The sequence below is a fragment of the Elephas maximus genome, chromosome X (assembly GCF_024166365.1).
Source record: "Elephas maximus indicus isolate mEleMax1 chromosome X, mEleMax1 primary haplotype, whole genome shotgun sequence".
Taxonomy (NCBI): domain Eukaryota; kingdom Metazoa; phylum Chordata; class Mammalia; order Proboscidea; family Elephantidae; genus Elephas; species Elephas maximus.
Genome location: NC_064846.1, coordinates 112,721,384 through 112,736,923, shown reverse-complemented (window position 1 = coordinate 112,736,923; position 15,540 = coordinate 112,721,384). Strand labels below are relative to the sequence as shown.

At 39.4% G+C, this 15,540-nt stretch overlaps 1 protein-coding gene across 2 annotated transcripts in view; it reads right to left on the bottom strand.

The window, feature by feature from the left end:
- PFKFB1 (6-phosphofructo-2-kinase/fructose-2,6-biphosphatase 1) overlaps positions 1-15,540 on the bottom strand; it is a 185,919-nt gene that overhangs the window by 51,126 nt on the left and 119,253 nt on the right. The window contains exon 4 of one of the 2 annotated variants that reach the window (XM_049872606.1): positions 1,524-1,649. The exons of the other annotated variant lie outside the window; for it this stretch is intronic. Coding sequence (XP_049728563.1) covers positions 1,524-1,649 — 126 coding nt within the window. The remainder of the gene's footprint in view (positions 1-1,523; positions 1,650-15,540) is intronic. 2 annotated transcript variants of the gene reach the window in all.

Here is a 15,540-nt window from a genome sequence, read left to right as displayed (position 1 = left end):
TTCAACAAAGACTTTCTGAAGCCTACTATGTAAAGCAGGTCATGAATTCTGGAGTCTCAGCGATGAAGCAGATCCTCATGATGGGACCCTTAAGGAGCTCACAGTCCAACAGCGGGTCAAAGAGAAAACTAGTAAAGAGAGATCTCTCAACCAGTTTAAGTGTTTTAACGAGGCAACACAGAGCCAAGCAAGAGAGTGAGGAGAAAGAAGTACTAATTCCACTTGGAGTGATCAGAGAAGGCTATTGATACTCTTGTCTCAAATACTACACTGAGAAGCTTCCGCTTTCTCCTGTGGATGTTCTTGAATGACTGGCTAAGGAGCTCAGATTTAAACCTGCAGGCTAAGGGGGCCCTTGGAAGCTGTAGGCATGGTTAGCTTTGTACTTTGAAATATGACTCTGGAGGTCTCTGTGAGAATAGATTGGAGTGGAGCAAATGGAAAGCAGGGGCATTAGGGCAGAGACCCACCTGCTACTGTCCTATGTTTCCCTACACTCAAGAGTGGCTCCTTGAGCCTGAACTCCTCCACATAAGCTATTCCTTCTCTCCATCTCTTTTGCCAATGTCCTACTCCTTCCACAGGATCCAGCGCAAATACACTCTATCTGGGAAGTATTGCTGCCTTCCAGTTAGTGATTCTCTCCTGTGAGCCCCCTTAGCACTCTGTTGTAGAATTCCCAGGTGACAAGTGGTACTCTTGGCATCCCCAGCCACACTGAGAAGTCTCCAAGGACAGGGCGAGAGTCTCATCCATTGCTGCTTCCCAATGCCTAGCATGGCGCATGGAAAACTCTTGAGGAACTCTTCAAAGTGAATTATAGAAAGTAGATGAATGGAATGAAAAAATTGGAGAAAGAGAGGAGAAGACCTGGAGAGGGAGAAGCAGGGAGACAGGTGGATACAGTGTTGTGATGGGCAAGAGAAAGAAGGATGGGGATAAAATGAAGAAAAAGAGAGTGTGGGGCCAACGTGGGATTATTTTCTCTTCCTATCAGTAGAGCCAGGCATTGAACCTCATATAATAAAATTCAGGCTTTGAAATCAAATAGACCTGGGTTAATATCCTGGTTCTGTCACTTACTGGCCTTTCAGGGCAAGGCACTTTTTGGGCAAGGTAATCACCTCTTTACCCTTAATTTCCTCAATTATAAAATGGTGATAAAATTGTAATTCTAATAAAAATGGTAATATTGTTATGTTAATGATAGTAATTGTAACCAAAATAGTTGTTTCTCATTGGCTTGTTTTGAAGTCTTGAGATCATGGAGCTCCTTGAGAGCAGACATCTGACCTTATTCACTTCTCTACGTTCAGTGCCCAGCGTGGATTTGGTCACAGAGTATGTGCTCAATAATTTGTGAAATTTATCAGTGTAGTAGTAGTAGTAGTCTTATTACAGGAATGAAGGTGATGAGGAATTTTTGATGTGAGGCCTTTGGCCCCTCTGAAGCCTTCTACTTTGCTGTGTTTTCAGCCAGTGATCTGTAGGGGTCTGGATAACACAGGGTTCCAGAAACATACCTTTAGTTGGTGTTCCTATCCAGTTGAGATATCTTGTGAGCTTCGTGGAGATGTAGGTCTTTCCTCGAGCTGGTAAACCCACCATGATCACCATCGTGGGGGAATTGGTAAACTGTGGGATGGATGCTGGAATACAAACAGAGCCTTAAAAACTTATCCTCAGGTTCATATGAACTTCTGGTATCGGTTCAGAGATACAGGGTTGGAAAGAGCATCTCTTCCACCATTACAACAAGATTTTTAAAAAAAGCTGGGAAAAATGCAAATTAATAACTTTTCTTGAACTCATCAGAAAACTGAGGTTGCAGGGCAAACAGCTAACCCAAAATCTGTAGAGACAGGCATCTGTAGAAACAGGACTCAAGCATTTGCTTACCTGACATAAATACCACTAAGATTCAGCTAAAATATTTTAATGAATTACTAAAGACCGGCTGTGGGCTAGTATGAGTATGAAGTCCCTAGGGACTGTAGACAAAAGAGATTTCGCACCCTTTTACAGATTTCTAAGGAATCCCACCAGGTGGTGATACGGAAGACTAGGGAGAATCCTGAGAAAGATCTCCTGTAGTTCTGGGTTGGGGAGGGGAACAGCAGTCAATGCTGAAATTCTGCCCAGACCACTTCCACCATATCCCTTATGGAGCAAAGCCTTAATATTCACGGGAAAAAGCAACAGAAGTGTAGTCTGAGAGCACTGGTGGACACACACTGCAGCTGACAGAAAGGAATGGTCCACACCACTGAAACTCTGTACAGACCAGTCTACCCTATTGTCCCTAAGGGACAAAAACCTTAATCTGCAGAAGGAAGGGCAACAGAAAATGAGGGCACTGGTGGAAACCTACTACAACTCGGAAGGAAAACAGGGAAAAAATGCTCTAAACCTACAGGGAGGCCCAACAATATATCTGGAGGAGGGGCAAGAACACTTCTGAAGGCCACACCTCTAAGAATCAGGATAAAATTGTATAAGACTGAGTCTTAATCAGAACATTAAAGAATGTCCCTAATCCTCCACTCACCACTAAGGGACTAAATGCATCAAGTAAAAATAACAGTGGCTATGGGAATATATATCTGAAAGAACTGAAAACAGGGACTCAGATACTTTTACACCAATGTTCATACTAGCATTATTTACAGTAGCCAAAAGGTGGAAACAATCCAAGTGTCCATCAACAGATGAATAGAGAAACAAAATGTGATATATGCACATAATAGAATACTATTCAGCCATAAAAAGGGATGAAAGTCTGATACATGCTATGATATGGATGAACATCGAAAACATCGTGCTAAGTGAAATAAGACAGACACAAAAGAGAAAATACTGTATGATTCCACTTATATTAAAAATCTAGAATAGGAAAATTCATAGAGATAGAAAGTAGATTAGAAATCACCAGGGGCTAAGGGGCCTGGGGTATGAGGAGTTATTGCTTAATTGCTTAATGGGTACAGAGTTTCTGTTTGTGGTGATGAAAAGTTTTGAAAGTAGATAGTGGTGATGGTTACATAACATTGTGATTGTTATTCATGCCACTGAATCTTATACTTAAAAATGGTTAAAATGACAAATTTTATGTTATATATATTTTGTCACAATATAATTTTTTTATTTGGATAAGTTATAGGACAGCATTACATTACAAAAAGCAATGCAAATCCATGGTACCAAAATTACAGAAATTATACAGCAAAAAGGAGAAAATAAAAACCACTCATAATGAGTCCACCTAGCCATGGCCATTGTTACCATTTTGCTGAATAGCCATCCGGATATTTTTTCTAAATATTTAAATTTCAGTAATATTTTGTAGTTTTCAGTGCAATAATCTTGAACATTTGTGGTCAGATTTATCCCTAAGTATTTCATACTTTTAAATTCTATTGTAAACGGTATTTTTTGTTTTGATTTCCACTTGTTTATTGCTATTATTTAGAATGCAATTGCTTTTATTTGATCTTGAGTCCTGCAACCTTGCTACACTAACCTGTTGCCTATTGGTTCTAGTAGCTTTTTTTTTTCTGAGATTTCATCACAAAGACAATCATGCCTTCTCTGAATAAAGACAGCTTTTTTTTTCTTTTTTAAAATTCAAATGTCATTTTTTTTTCCTATCTTATTGTGTTGGCTAAAACTTCCAGTAAACTGTTGAATAGATCGATAAGAGAAGACATTCATGTTTTGTTCTTGATCTTTGGAGAAAACAAAATTAACATTTTAGCATTAAGTCTAATATTAGTTGCAGGTTTTTTTGTACGTGCCCTTTCACAGGTGTAGGTATGTCCCTTTTGTTTGTAACTTGCTGAGAGTTTTTATCACAGATGGATGTCGGATTTTGTCAAAGGCTTTTTCAGCATCTATTGAGGTGATCATGTGGCTTTCATCTTTTAGTCAATTAATATGATGAATGACATTGATTGATATTCAAATATTAAAAGTCTTGCATTTCTGAGATAAACCACACTTGTTAGTAATGTATTATTCTTATTTTTATCTTATTGTGGTAAAACATATATATAAAATATTTGTCACTTTAACTGGTTTTAAGTGTATACATTAATCTAAAAAAAATAACATTGGAATGCTTCTAGAAGAGCTACAAGAGATAGACTGTCTCCAGGGAGCAGCGCAAATGGAAGAATCAAGGCAAAAAATATATATATATAGTCTGAAGAGACAAAGAAATCATCAGAACCAGACACAGGTATGACAGATGTTGGAATTAGGGAATTTAAAATAGCCATGATTAACATGTTAAAGACTTTTTTGGAAAAACTAGACAATATGCAAGACCAGAAAGGTAATTTCAGCAGAGAGATATAAACCATAAGAAAGAATGAAATGGAAACACAAGAGAAAAAACACAGTAACAGACTGGAACGATGTCTTCAATGTGCTCATCAGTAGACTTGATACAGCTGAGGAAAGAATAGGTGAAGATGAAGGTAGGTCAATAGAAATTACATAAAATGAAATGTAGAGAAAAAAGAGGAAAAGAAAAAAAAGAACTGTAGGACAATATCAAACAGTATAATATTTGCATAACTGGACACTAGAAGGAGAAGAAAGGCAAAATGGGGCAGAAGAAATATTTGAAGAAACAATTGCCAAAAAATTCAAAATTAGTGACTGACACTGTGGGTCAAAAATTCAATTCAACCTTTGTCTTTGGTTCCTGAAAGATAGCCATTGAAATTTCTCAAACAATCAAGGTGCGTTTGTTTTGTAAAACATCCAGGTAATACTTAAGGATGTACAAATGAGTGGGAGCCCTAAAGACCACACCTGGTCAGCCAACCTTAGGAAAAGAGGAGGGCATGATGCAACCAATCATAAATATTCAATGATTCAATCAATCATGACTGTGTAATTAAGTCAAATAAAGGCCCTGAACACAAAAGTAGTTGGGTTTCCAGGTTGCTGGAAGATCTCAAAGCACATGGGAAGGTGGTGCATCCACTAGGACATGGAAGCCCAGCACCAGGAACCCTCCCAGACCTCATGTCTCTTTGGTTGTACTCTCTTGGGTTATAATAAATGGGTAACTGCAATAGGTAAACCAAAAAAAACCAAACCCATTGCCAATGAGCTGATTCTGACTCATAGTGACCCTATAGGACAGGGTAGAACTGCCCCCATAGGGTTTCCAAGGAACATCTGGTGTATATGAACTGTTGACCTTTTGGTTAGCAGTCATAGCTCCTAATCACTATACCACCAGAGTTTCCATGAATTCTGTGAGCTGTTCTAGAGAATTAACAAAACCACAGAGAGAAATGGGGGTGAGCAGGGGCTGGCATCTGCCTATTTAGCAGTCTGAAGGACAGAATACTTCTAATTTGTGAACTCTGACTTAGCTCTGCATTGTTAATTCACAGAATAGCTGCATATGCACTCTATCTGAAAGACAGAGTCCTTCTAACTTATGTGAAGACATAGCTCCGGGTGACCAGGAGTCAGAGAAAGACTGTGCAGGCACTCTATCTGAAGGACAGAGTCCTTCTACCTTGTAAGGTCTGCTCTAACTCTGGGCAGTTAGGGTCAGAGAACGTGTCATGTGTGTGGCTGGCAACGAGGATAATGGAGATGTAGGAAGATGAAGACTGGATCCAGTTTCAGGTGGGAATTAAATTCATGCTGATCTTTACCATGCAATTATCAATAAAGGTGGGATTGGCCCACCTTGTCCCTTTAGTGTAGTTAATGCAGGCACCAAACCACAGGAGCAAGAAGCTCAGAAAACACCATGCAGGATAAATATCCCCAAACCCTACACTCTAGCTAGCAAATTTAAACTTCAGAAAGCCAGGAAAAAAAACAAAATCTTGAAGGAAAGGGGAAGGAGGAAACATCTTACCTAGGGAGGAACAAAGAGAAGTTCAGCAGGCTTCAGAAACCACATAAGCAAGAAGACTGTGGAACGAAACCTTTAAAATGTTCAAAGAAAGAAATCTGCCAGTCCAGAATTCTAAATTCAGCAAAATAATCTTTCAAAAATGAAGGCAAAATATTTTCCAAAAAAAACAAACTGAGAAAATTCATCACTAGTGGACCTGCCTAGGAAATTTTTTAGGTAAAAGGGATACGAAACAGGTCAGAAAATTAGATCTACACAAATAAATAAAATGAAAAGAGTTGGAAAAGGATAAATGAAGGCAAAGTATAACCTTTTATTTTTCTTATTATTAGTTGTTTTAAAAGATAACCATTTAAAGCAATAATAGTAACAATGTATTCGGTGTTTACAGCATATGTAAAAATAAAATGATTGCAACAATAACATGAAGATGGGACATGAAATTGGGTGTAGTATTATGTAATGATGGGTTCTCATTTAAAATGCACATTGTAAACTCTAGAGTAATCAAAAAGTTTTTTTTAAAGAACATACAAATAATAAGTAAATAAAACAAAAAACCAAACCCAGTGCGGTCAAGTCGATTCCGACTCAGCGACCCTATAGGACAGAGCAGAACTACCCCATAGAGTTTCCAGGGAGCGCCTGGCAGATTTGAACTGCCGACCCTTTAGTTAGCAGCCCTAGTACTTAACCACTACACCACCAGGGTTTCCAAATAAGTAAATAGAGGAGATAAAATGAATCATAGAAAATGTTCAAATGAAACCAGAGAAGGCAGAAAAGGAGGGGAAAAAGGAACAAAGAACAAATTCAATGAATAGAAAACAGTAAGATGGTAGATTTCAATCCAACTATATTAATAATCACTTTAAGTGTTAATCACCTAAGCAAATCAATTAAAAGACAGAGACTGTCAGATTAGGAATAAAAGCAAAATCTAACTATACACGATCTACAAAACATACAGCTGACTCCAGTTCTGGGACCTTCTTTTATCTCCCACTAACTAAACTATAAAGCCTTAACAGAATGTATGGAAACCTACTTGAAAACTGAAAAGTAAGTATTGACAAGTTGATCAGGGATAAACACGAGTTTGAAGTACCACCTAAACAGTTATGAGCTCAATGTATTTTCTCTCTCTCCAGTACCCCAGGCCTGAATTTAACATGGCCTGAAACCCAGAAGTGAACACTGTTTAGCAGACAGAGTGAGATACAGGAGCCTTGTAGTTTTGGCTTGAGGAGTGAAAAACAGAACTCTTAAAGCTATGAATGAGAAAGTGGGGGAAATCCTCTGGGTTTTTATTTACTCTACTTCTTCTTTGGTTCCACAATGGGCAGTAGCAGCAAAGGTGGTCCCAGCAAAAAAGGTGTGTGGATTGAATTGTGTACTCTCAAAACAGCGTTGTAAATCATAATCCCTTTAATTCCATATGGGAATAGAATTTTCTTTGTTATGTTAATGAGGTCATATTAATCTAGTGTGTATCTTAAGCCAATCACTTTTTGAGATATCAAAAGAGCCCATCAGGCACAGAAGCAAGGAAGCACAGATTGGTGAAGATAGATAAAATATGAAGATCACCATGGAACCGAGGAACAGAAGCTGAAAAGAGACAAGGACCTTCTTTCAGAGCTGACAGAGAAAGAAAGTCTTCTCCTAGAGCTGGTCCCCTGAATTTGGACTTCTAGCCTCCTAAAAAAAAATGAGAAAATAGATTTCTGTTCATTATAGTCACTCACTTCCGGTATTTCTGTTATAGCAGCACTAAGAAACTAAGACAAGTGGCCCAGAATGAGCGTCTTTAGGAATCAAAACTCTGAAGAAAAGGAACCTCCCTTTAGGCGGAGCCATGGCTCCAAGAGGGCAATATGAATCCTTACACTAATTTTTCCTCTCTCTCTATACTCCAGCAACTTGTTCTTGGAAGTGGTACAACCACGAGACTGGACAGTTTCTGAACAGAGGACTAAAATGGGAGTCCAAGTAACCAGGAAGCACTGGGAAGAGGAAGGAGCTTTAGAAAGCAACCGCATAAAGTTGTTTTGAAACTCTGGGGTCACCCCTGACCTGTGAGTTCTTTGATCTAATTTAACTAGCATACAAAGACTTAGAAAAATGAACTAGCAAGTAGATCTCCAGCCGTGTCCCAGTTCACCACTAGGTGGAGCATATGCAGGACAGACCTAAATAGTTCTGCAAAGTCTTTGAAAACGGTAACCTACAGAACGCTGAGGCAAAAACATCAACCTACTCCATAGGATATAAATAAGATTAAGAGTCTCAAAACAATTCTCACAATGTTTAGGACAAAAACTAAAATCGATCAGCATACAAATAACTATGAAAACCTCAACTAACATGGAAAAAGACAATCAATAGACGTGAATGATAAGATGACAGATTTAAAACTATTACAAGAATTCTTCAATGAGCAATCATGAACTATCTTGAAATGAATATTTAAATAGACTTGGCATCAGGCAGAGCCAAGATGGTGGAATAGACAGATGCTTCTGGCGAGCCCTCTTACAACAAAGACCAAAAAAAAAAAAAAAAACCAAGTGAAATGAGTATATTTATGACAAGCTAGGAGTCCTGAACATCAAAGACTAGCTTGGAAAATGAACCGAGGGGCAGGGAGAGGAAGACACCATTCAGAAGTGGAGAGGAGTTACTGGACCTGAATGGTGGGGAGCCCTTAGGCACCATTCCTGGGAGCAGCTGTGATGAGCTGGTACTGGTGTTCAGCCCCAGTTTCCTCAGGGAGAAGCAGCCAGCCACACAGCCTACTCACACCTCCAGAAACAGAGAAGAATGGTGCTCTCGGCAAAAGCTAAGTACTTGAGTATATTTTACCAGACCCCCCCACCCCAATCCCAAGCCGGTTTCAGCGGCTGATTTCCCTGGGCCTGAGATAGGCCCTGTTGAGCACCTAGAGCCATCCTCCCGGCCTTGGAGAAGGAATAAATCTGCAATTGGGGGAAAAGATAATTTTCAGCTCTACTAACCAGGGGGACTCAGAACAAAAGTGGCTCCTGTCCAGGCAGAAATGGTACATGGACTTTGAGTATCTTTCCCCTCTCCATGGACCTGTGTGGGCCTATTTCAGGAGATTAGGCCCTTGTTGGCAGATTCCAAACAATTCCAGCTCTAGGGCAGAGAGGTAGGTGTTTGGTGTTTGACATTGCTTTGCCTCTTAAACAGGGTCCTCACCTACCCACATCAGGGGCCTAAGGACTGGTGGCTCCACTTGGGTCACACAGCCACCCATGACAGTGGTCCAATGATAACTGGTACCTCCCAGTCCTTACAACCAAAAACATTGGGTGCCCATGGTCTGTCTGCAGAACCCACCCAACTGTACAATCTAGGGAACAGGGACACGCTTTCCACAGAGACACTTGGGGGTCGATTCTCAGCCCCCTGCCTTGTTCAGAGTGTGATCTCCTGCTACAGCCATATACCAGTACCTACACTAATCACCTCTGCCCCTCTCAGACTGTAGGACAGAGCCTGTACCACACACCTGATGATCAGCTACCTGGACACCTGAGCTGAATTCATACAAGAAAAGTGAATGGACTCCCAGAATGATATACCTGATAATAGCTCTAGCCATCTGGTGACAGACGTCAGAGCTCCAAAGGTGAAAATAATCAAGCTACCTCACTCAAACATCCCATTTGGGCATTTTTTTTAAACAAAACAAAGCAAGAGGCTATGACACAGTAAGCTAGCATAAAATAAACTAATACAATAACTTATAGATGGCTCGGAGACAACAGTCAATATCAAGTCACATAAAGAAACAGACCATGATCGCCTCAACAAGCTCTGAAAACAAAGAATCCATAGATCTTCTAGATGAAAGTACATTCCTGGAATTACCAGAGGCAGAATACAAAAGATTAATATACAGAACCCTTCAAGACATCAGGAAGGAAACGCAGCAGTATGCAGAACAAGCCAAGGAACACACAGATAAAGAAATTAAAAAGATTATTCAGGAACATAATGGAAATTTTAAAAAGCTAGAAAAATCCATAGACAGACAGGAACCAGAAATTCAGAATATTAACAATTAAGTTACAAAAGTAAACAACTCAATGGAAAGACAGAGGAGCAGAACTGAGCAAGAAGAAGGCAGAATTTCTGAACTTAAAGATAAAGCACTTGGCACTAATATATTTAAAGAAAAGTCAGAAAAAAGAATTTAAAAAACTGAAGAAAGCTTAATAATCATGTGGGACTCTATCAAGAAAAATACCCTACGAGTGATTGGAGTAACAGAACAGGAAGGGATAACAGAAAATACAGAGAGAATTGTTGAAGGTTTGTTGGCAGAAACCTTCTCTGATATCGTGAAAGATGAGAAGATATCCACCCAATATGCTCATCAAACTCCACGGAAGGTAGATTTTAAAAAGAAAGTCACCAAGACATATTATAATCAAACTTGCCACAACCAAAGATCAGAGAGAATTTTAAGAGCAGCTAGGGACAAATGAAGTCACCTACAAAGGAAAGTCAATAAGATCAGACAAAAAAAAATTTTTTTTTTTACTTGGGAGAAACCATACAGGCAAGAAGGCAATAGGATGACTTTTATAAAAAAAATTAAAGGAAAAAAAAATTGTCAGCCAAGAATCTTACATCCAGCAAAGCTGTCTCTCAAATATGAAGGTGAAATTAGGACAATTTCCAGATAAACAGAAGTTTAGGGGATTCCTAAAAAACAAACCAAAACCACAAGAAATACTAAAGGGAGTTCTTTGGTTGGAAAATCAACATCAGCTATCAATCCAACACTAGAACACTGGGCAGAGAAATCAGAAATCAACCCAGAAAGGGAAATCACAAAAATAATTCAAGATAAAAAAATGCTCGAAACAGAAACAGTGGTTATTATGTAAAAGAAGACAACATTAAAACAATAAAGAGATGAGGCAGGGCCAAGATGGCGGACTAGGTAGACGCTACCTCGGATCCCTCTTACAACAAAGACTCGGAAAAACAAGTGAATTGATCACATACATAAGAATCTACGAACCCTGAACAACAAACACAGATTTAGAGACGGAAAACGAACAAATACGGGGGAAGAAGCGACTGTTTTCGGAGCCTAGAGCCAGCGTCCCAGTCAGGTTACCTTGGCGCCGAGATTAGGTCTGGGCCCAGGGGAGCTGAACTCATAAATCATGTGACGGCGCAAACAAGGGGCACAGCCCTACCCCCCTGAACTGAACTCGGGAGGGGGCTCAGCTGGTCCGCATGGGCGGCGTGGCGACGCGGCTAGTGGGAGAAGTCCCCGGGAAGCAATGACTGGTTTTGGAGCCGGGAGTGCAGCATACCAGCCAGGGAACCTTGGCACCAGGCTTTTGACTGGGTGCTGTCATGGCAGAAGCACGGGGCGCAGCTCTACTTCCCTGAACTAACACCGGGAGGGGGCCCAGCCGGTCCGCGGGGGTGGTGTGGTGACGCGGCTGGCAGAACAAGAAGTCCCCAGGAGGCAGTGACTGATTTTGGAGCCGGGAGACCAGCGTCCCAGCAGGGGAACCTTGACGCTGGGCTTTGGATTGGCAGCGGAGGATCTGACCGCGGCTTCAGCGGGCCAGACCCCCGGGGGCAATCTCCACACAGCCAGCACACATAGGCGAAACGCCCCTCGGGAATCTCAGATAAAATAGTCATTCCAAGCAAGACAAGCAACTCTGGCTATATTCTGAGGTACTACTCTCCTATCTCTCTGATCCCTCCCCCACCCTCCCCAGGTGGCTTCATTAACATAGGAATTTCCTGAGCCAGAGGGAGACGGCTCCGGCTCCATGGCGGCTTTGCTTCCCCCCCGCTTTTTTTTTTCTTTTGGTCTTTTCCTAACCCACTCTTCCGGCCTGAGAGAGGAACCACAAAAAACCCAGGGACCAAAAATCCATCCCTAATTGGACTAAAAACACAGAACCACCTACAGCCAAGCGTATATGATCCAAATCTTGGACTTTCATCCTTACAGGAAACAAGGTGGCAGTTCTAATCCAAAGGCAGTTCTGATAGGGATCTGACTGCATTTTTTTTTTAGCGGATTTTCCGGAAAAACAAGTTTCCCAGTGAAGGCTCAGAGAGAGCAGTCCATATCAAACCACATAAAGATGCAGACCATGACAGCTTCTACAACCCCCCAAACAAAAGAATCAAAATCTCGCCCAAATGAAGATACAATCCTGGAATTATGAGACACAGAATATAAAAAACTAATTTACAGAATGCTTCAAGACATCAGAAACTAAATAAGGAAAACTGCAGAAAAGGCCAAGGAACACACTGATAAAACAGTTAAAGAACTCAAAAAGATTATTCAAGAACATAGTGGAAAAATTAATAAGTTGCAAAAATCCATAGAGAGACAGCATTCAGAAATCCAAAAGATTAACAATAAAATTACAGAATTAGACAACGCAATAGGAAGTCAGAGGAGCAGACTCGAGCAATTAGAATGCAGACTGGGAGATCTGGAGGACCAGGGAATTAACACCAACATAGCTGAAAAAAAATCAGATAAAAGAATTTTTAAAAAATGAAGAAACCCTAAGAATCATGTGGGACTCTATCAAGAAGGATAACTTGCGTGAGATTGGAGTCCCAGAACAGGGAGGGAGGACAGAAAACACAGAGAGAATAGTTGAAGATCTGCTGACAGAAAACTTCCCTGACATCATGAAAGACGAAAGCATATCTATCCAAGATGCTCATCGAACCCCATTTAAGATTGATCCAAAAAGAAAAACACCAAGACATATTATCGTCAAACTTGCCAAAACCAAAGATAAACAGAAAATTTTAAAAGCAGCCAGGGAGAAAAGAAAGGTCTCCTTCAAGGGAGAATCAATAAGAGTAAGTTCAGACTACTCAGCAGGAACCATGCAGGCAAGAAGGGAATGGGACGACATATACAGAGCACTGAAGGAGAAAAACTGCCAGCCAAGGATCATATATCCAGCAAAACTCTCTCTGAAATATGAAGGCAAAATTAAGATATTTACAGATAAACACAAGCTTAGAGAATTTGCAAAAACCAAACCAAAGCTACAAGAAATACTAAAGGATATTGTTTGGTCAGAAAACCAATAATACCAGATACCAGCACAACACAAGGTCACAAAACAGAACATCCTGATATCAACTCAAATAGGGAAATCACAAAAACAAATTAAGATTAATTAAAAAAAAAAAAGCTCATAACAGGGAATCATGGAAGTCAATATGTAAAAGATCACAATAATCAAAAAGAGGGACTAAATACAGGTGGCATAGAACTGCCATATGGAGAGGGATACAAGGCGATATAGAACAATACAAGTTAGGTTTTTACTTAGAAAAATAGGGGTAAATATTAAGGTAACCACAAAGAGGTATAACAATTCCATAACTCAAAATAAAAGCCAAGAAAAACGTAACGACTCAACAAACATAAAGTCAAACACTACGAAAATGAGGATCTCACAATTTACTAAGAAAAACCTCTCAGCACAAAAAAGTGGAAAAATGAAATTGTCAACAACACACATAAAAAGCCATCAAAATGACAATACTAAACACTTATTTACCTATAATTACGCTGAATGTAAATGGACTAAATGCACCAATAAAGAGACAGAGAGTCTCAGACTGGATAAAGAAACACGATCCGTCTATATGCTGCCTACAAGAGATACACCTTAGACTTAGAGACACAAACAAACTAAAACTCAAAGGATGGAAAAAAATATATCAAGCAAACAATAAGCAAAAAAGAAGAGGAGTAGCAATATTAATTTCTGGCAAAATAGACTTTAGACTTAAATCCACCACAAAGGATAAAGAAGGACACTACATAATGATAAAAGGGACAATTCATCAGGAAGACATAACCATATTAAGTAATTATGCACCCAATGACAGGGCCGCAAGATACATAAATCAAATTTTAACAGAACTGAAAAGTGAGATAGACACCTCCACAATTATAGTAGGAGACTTCAACACACCACTTTCGAAGAAGGACAGGACATCCAGTAAGAAGCTGAATAGAGACACAGAAGACCTAATTACAACAATCAACCAACTTGACCTCATTGACTTATACAGAACTCTCCACCCAACTGCTGCAGAGTATACTTTTTTTTCTAGCACACATGCAACATTCTCTAGAATAGACCACATATTAGGTCATAAAACAAACCTTTGCAGAATCCAAAACATCGAAATATTACTAAGCATCTTCTCAGACCACAAGGCAATAAAACTAGAAATCAATAACAGAAAAACTAGGGAAAAGAAATCAAATACTTGGAAACTGAACAATACCCTCCTGAAAAAAGACTGGGTTATAGAAGACATTAAGGAGGGAATAAGGAAATTCATAGAATGCAACAAGAATGAAAACACTTCCTATCAAAACCTATGGGACACAGCAAAAGCAGTGCTCAGAGGCCAATTTATATCGATAAATGCACACATACAAAAAGAAGAAAGAGCCAAAATCAGAGAACTGTCCCTACAACTTGAACAAATAGAAAGTGAGCAACAAAAGAATCCATCAGGCACCAGAAGAAAACAAATAATAAAAATTAGAGCTGAACTAAATGAATTAGAGAACAGAAAAACAATTGAAAGAATTAACAAAGCCAAAAGCTGGTTCTTTGAAAAAAATAACAAAATTCATAAACCATTGGCTAGACTGACTAAAGAAATACAGGAAAGGAAACAAATAACCCAAATAAGAAATGAGATGGGCCACATCACAACAGACCCAACTGAAATTAAAAGAATCATATCAGATTATTACGAAAAATTGTACTCTAACAAATTTGGAAACCTAGAAGAAATGGAAGAATTCCTGGAAAAACACTACCTACCTAAACTAACACATTCAGAAGTAGAACAACTAAATAGACCCATAACAAAAAAAGAGATTGAAATGGTAATCAAAAAACTCCCAACAAAAAAAAAGCCCTGGCCCGGACGGCTTCACTGCAGAGTTCTACCAAACTTTCAGAGAAGAGTTAACACCACTACTACTAAAGGTATTTCAAAGCATAGAAAATGACGGAATACTACCCAACTCATTCTATGAAGCCACCATCTCCCTGATACCAAAACCAGGTAAAGACATTACAAAAAAAGAAAATTACAGACCTATATACCTCATGAACATAGATGCAAAAATCCTCAACAAAATTCTAGCCAATAGAATTCAACAACATATCAAAAAAATAATTCACCACAATCAAGCGGGATTTATACCAGGTATGCAAGGCTGGTTTAATATTAGAAAAACCATTAATGTAATCCACCACATAAATAAAACAAAAGACAAAAACCACATGATCTTATCAATTGATGCAGAAAAGACATTTGACGAAGTCCAACACCCTTTTATGATAAAAACTCTCACCAAAATAGGAATAGAAGGAAAACTCCTCAACATAATAAAGGGCATCTATGCAAAGCCAACAGCCAACATCACTCTAAATGGAGAGAACCTGAAAGCATTTCCCTTTAGAACAGGAACCAGACAAGGATGCCCTTTATCACCGCTCTTATTCAACATCATGCTAGAAGTCCTAGCCAGGGCAATTAGGCTAGACAAAGAAATAAAGGGCATC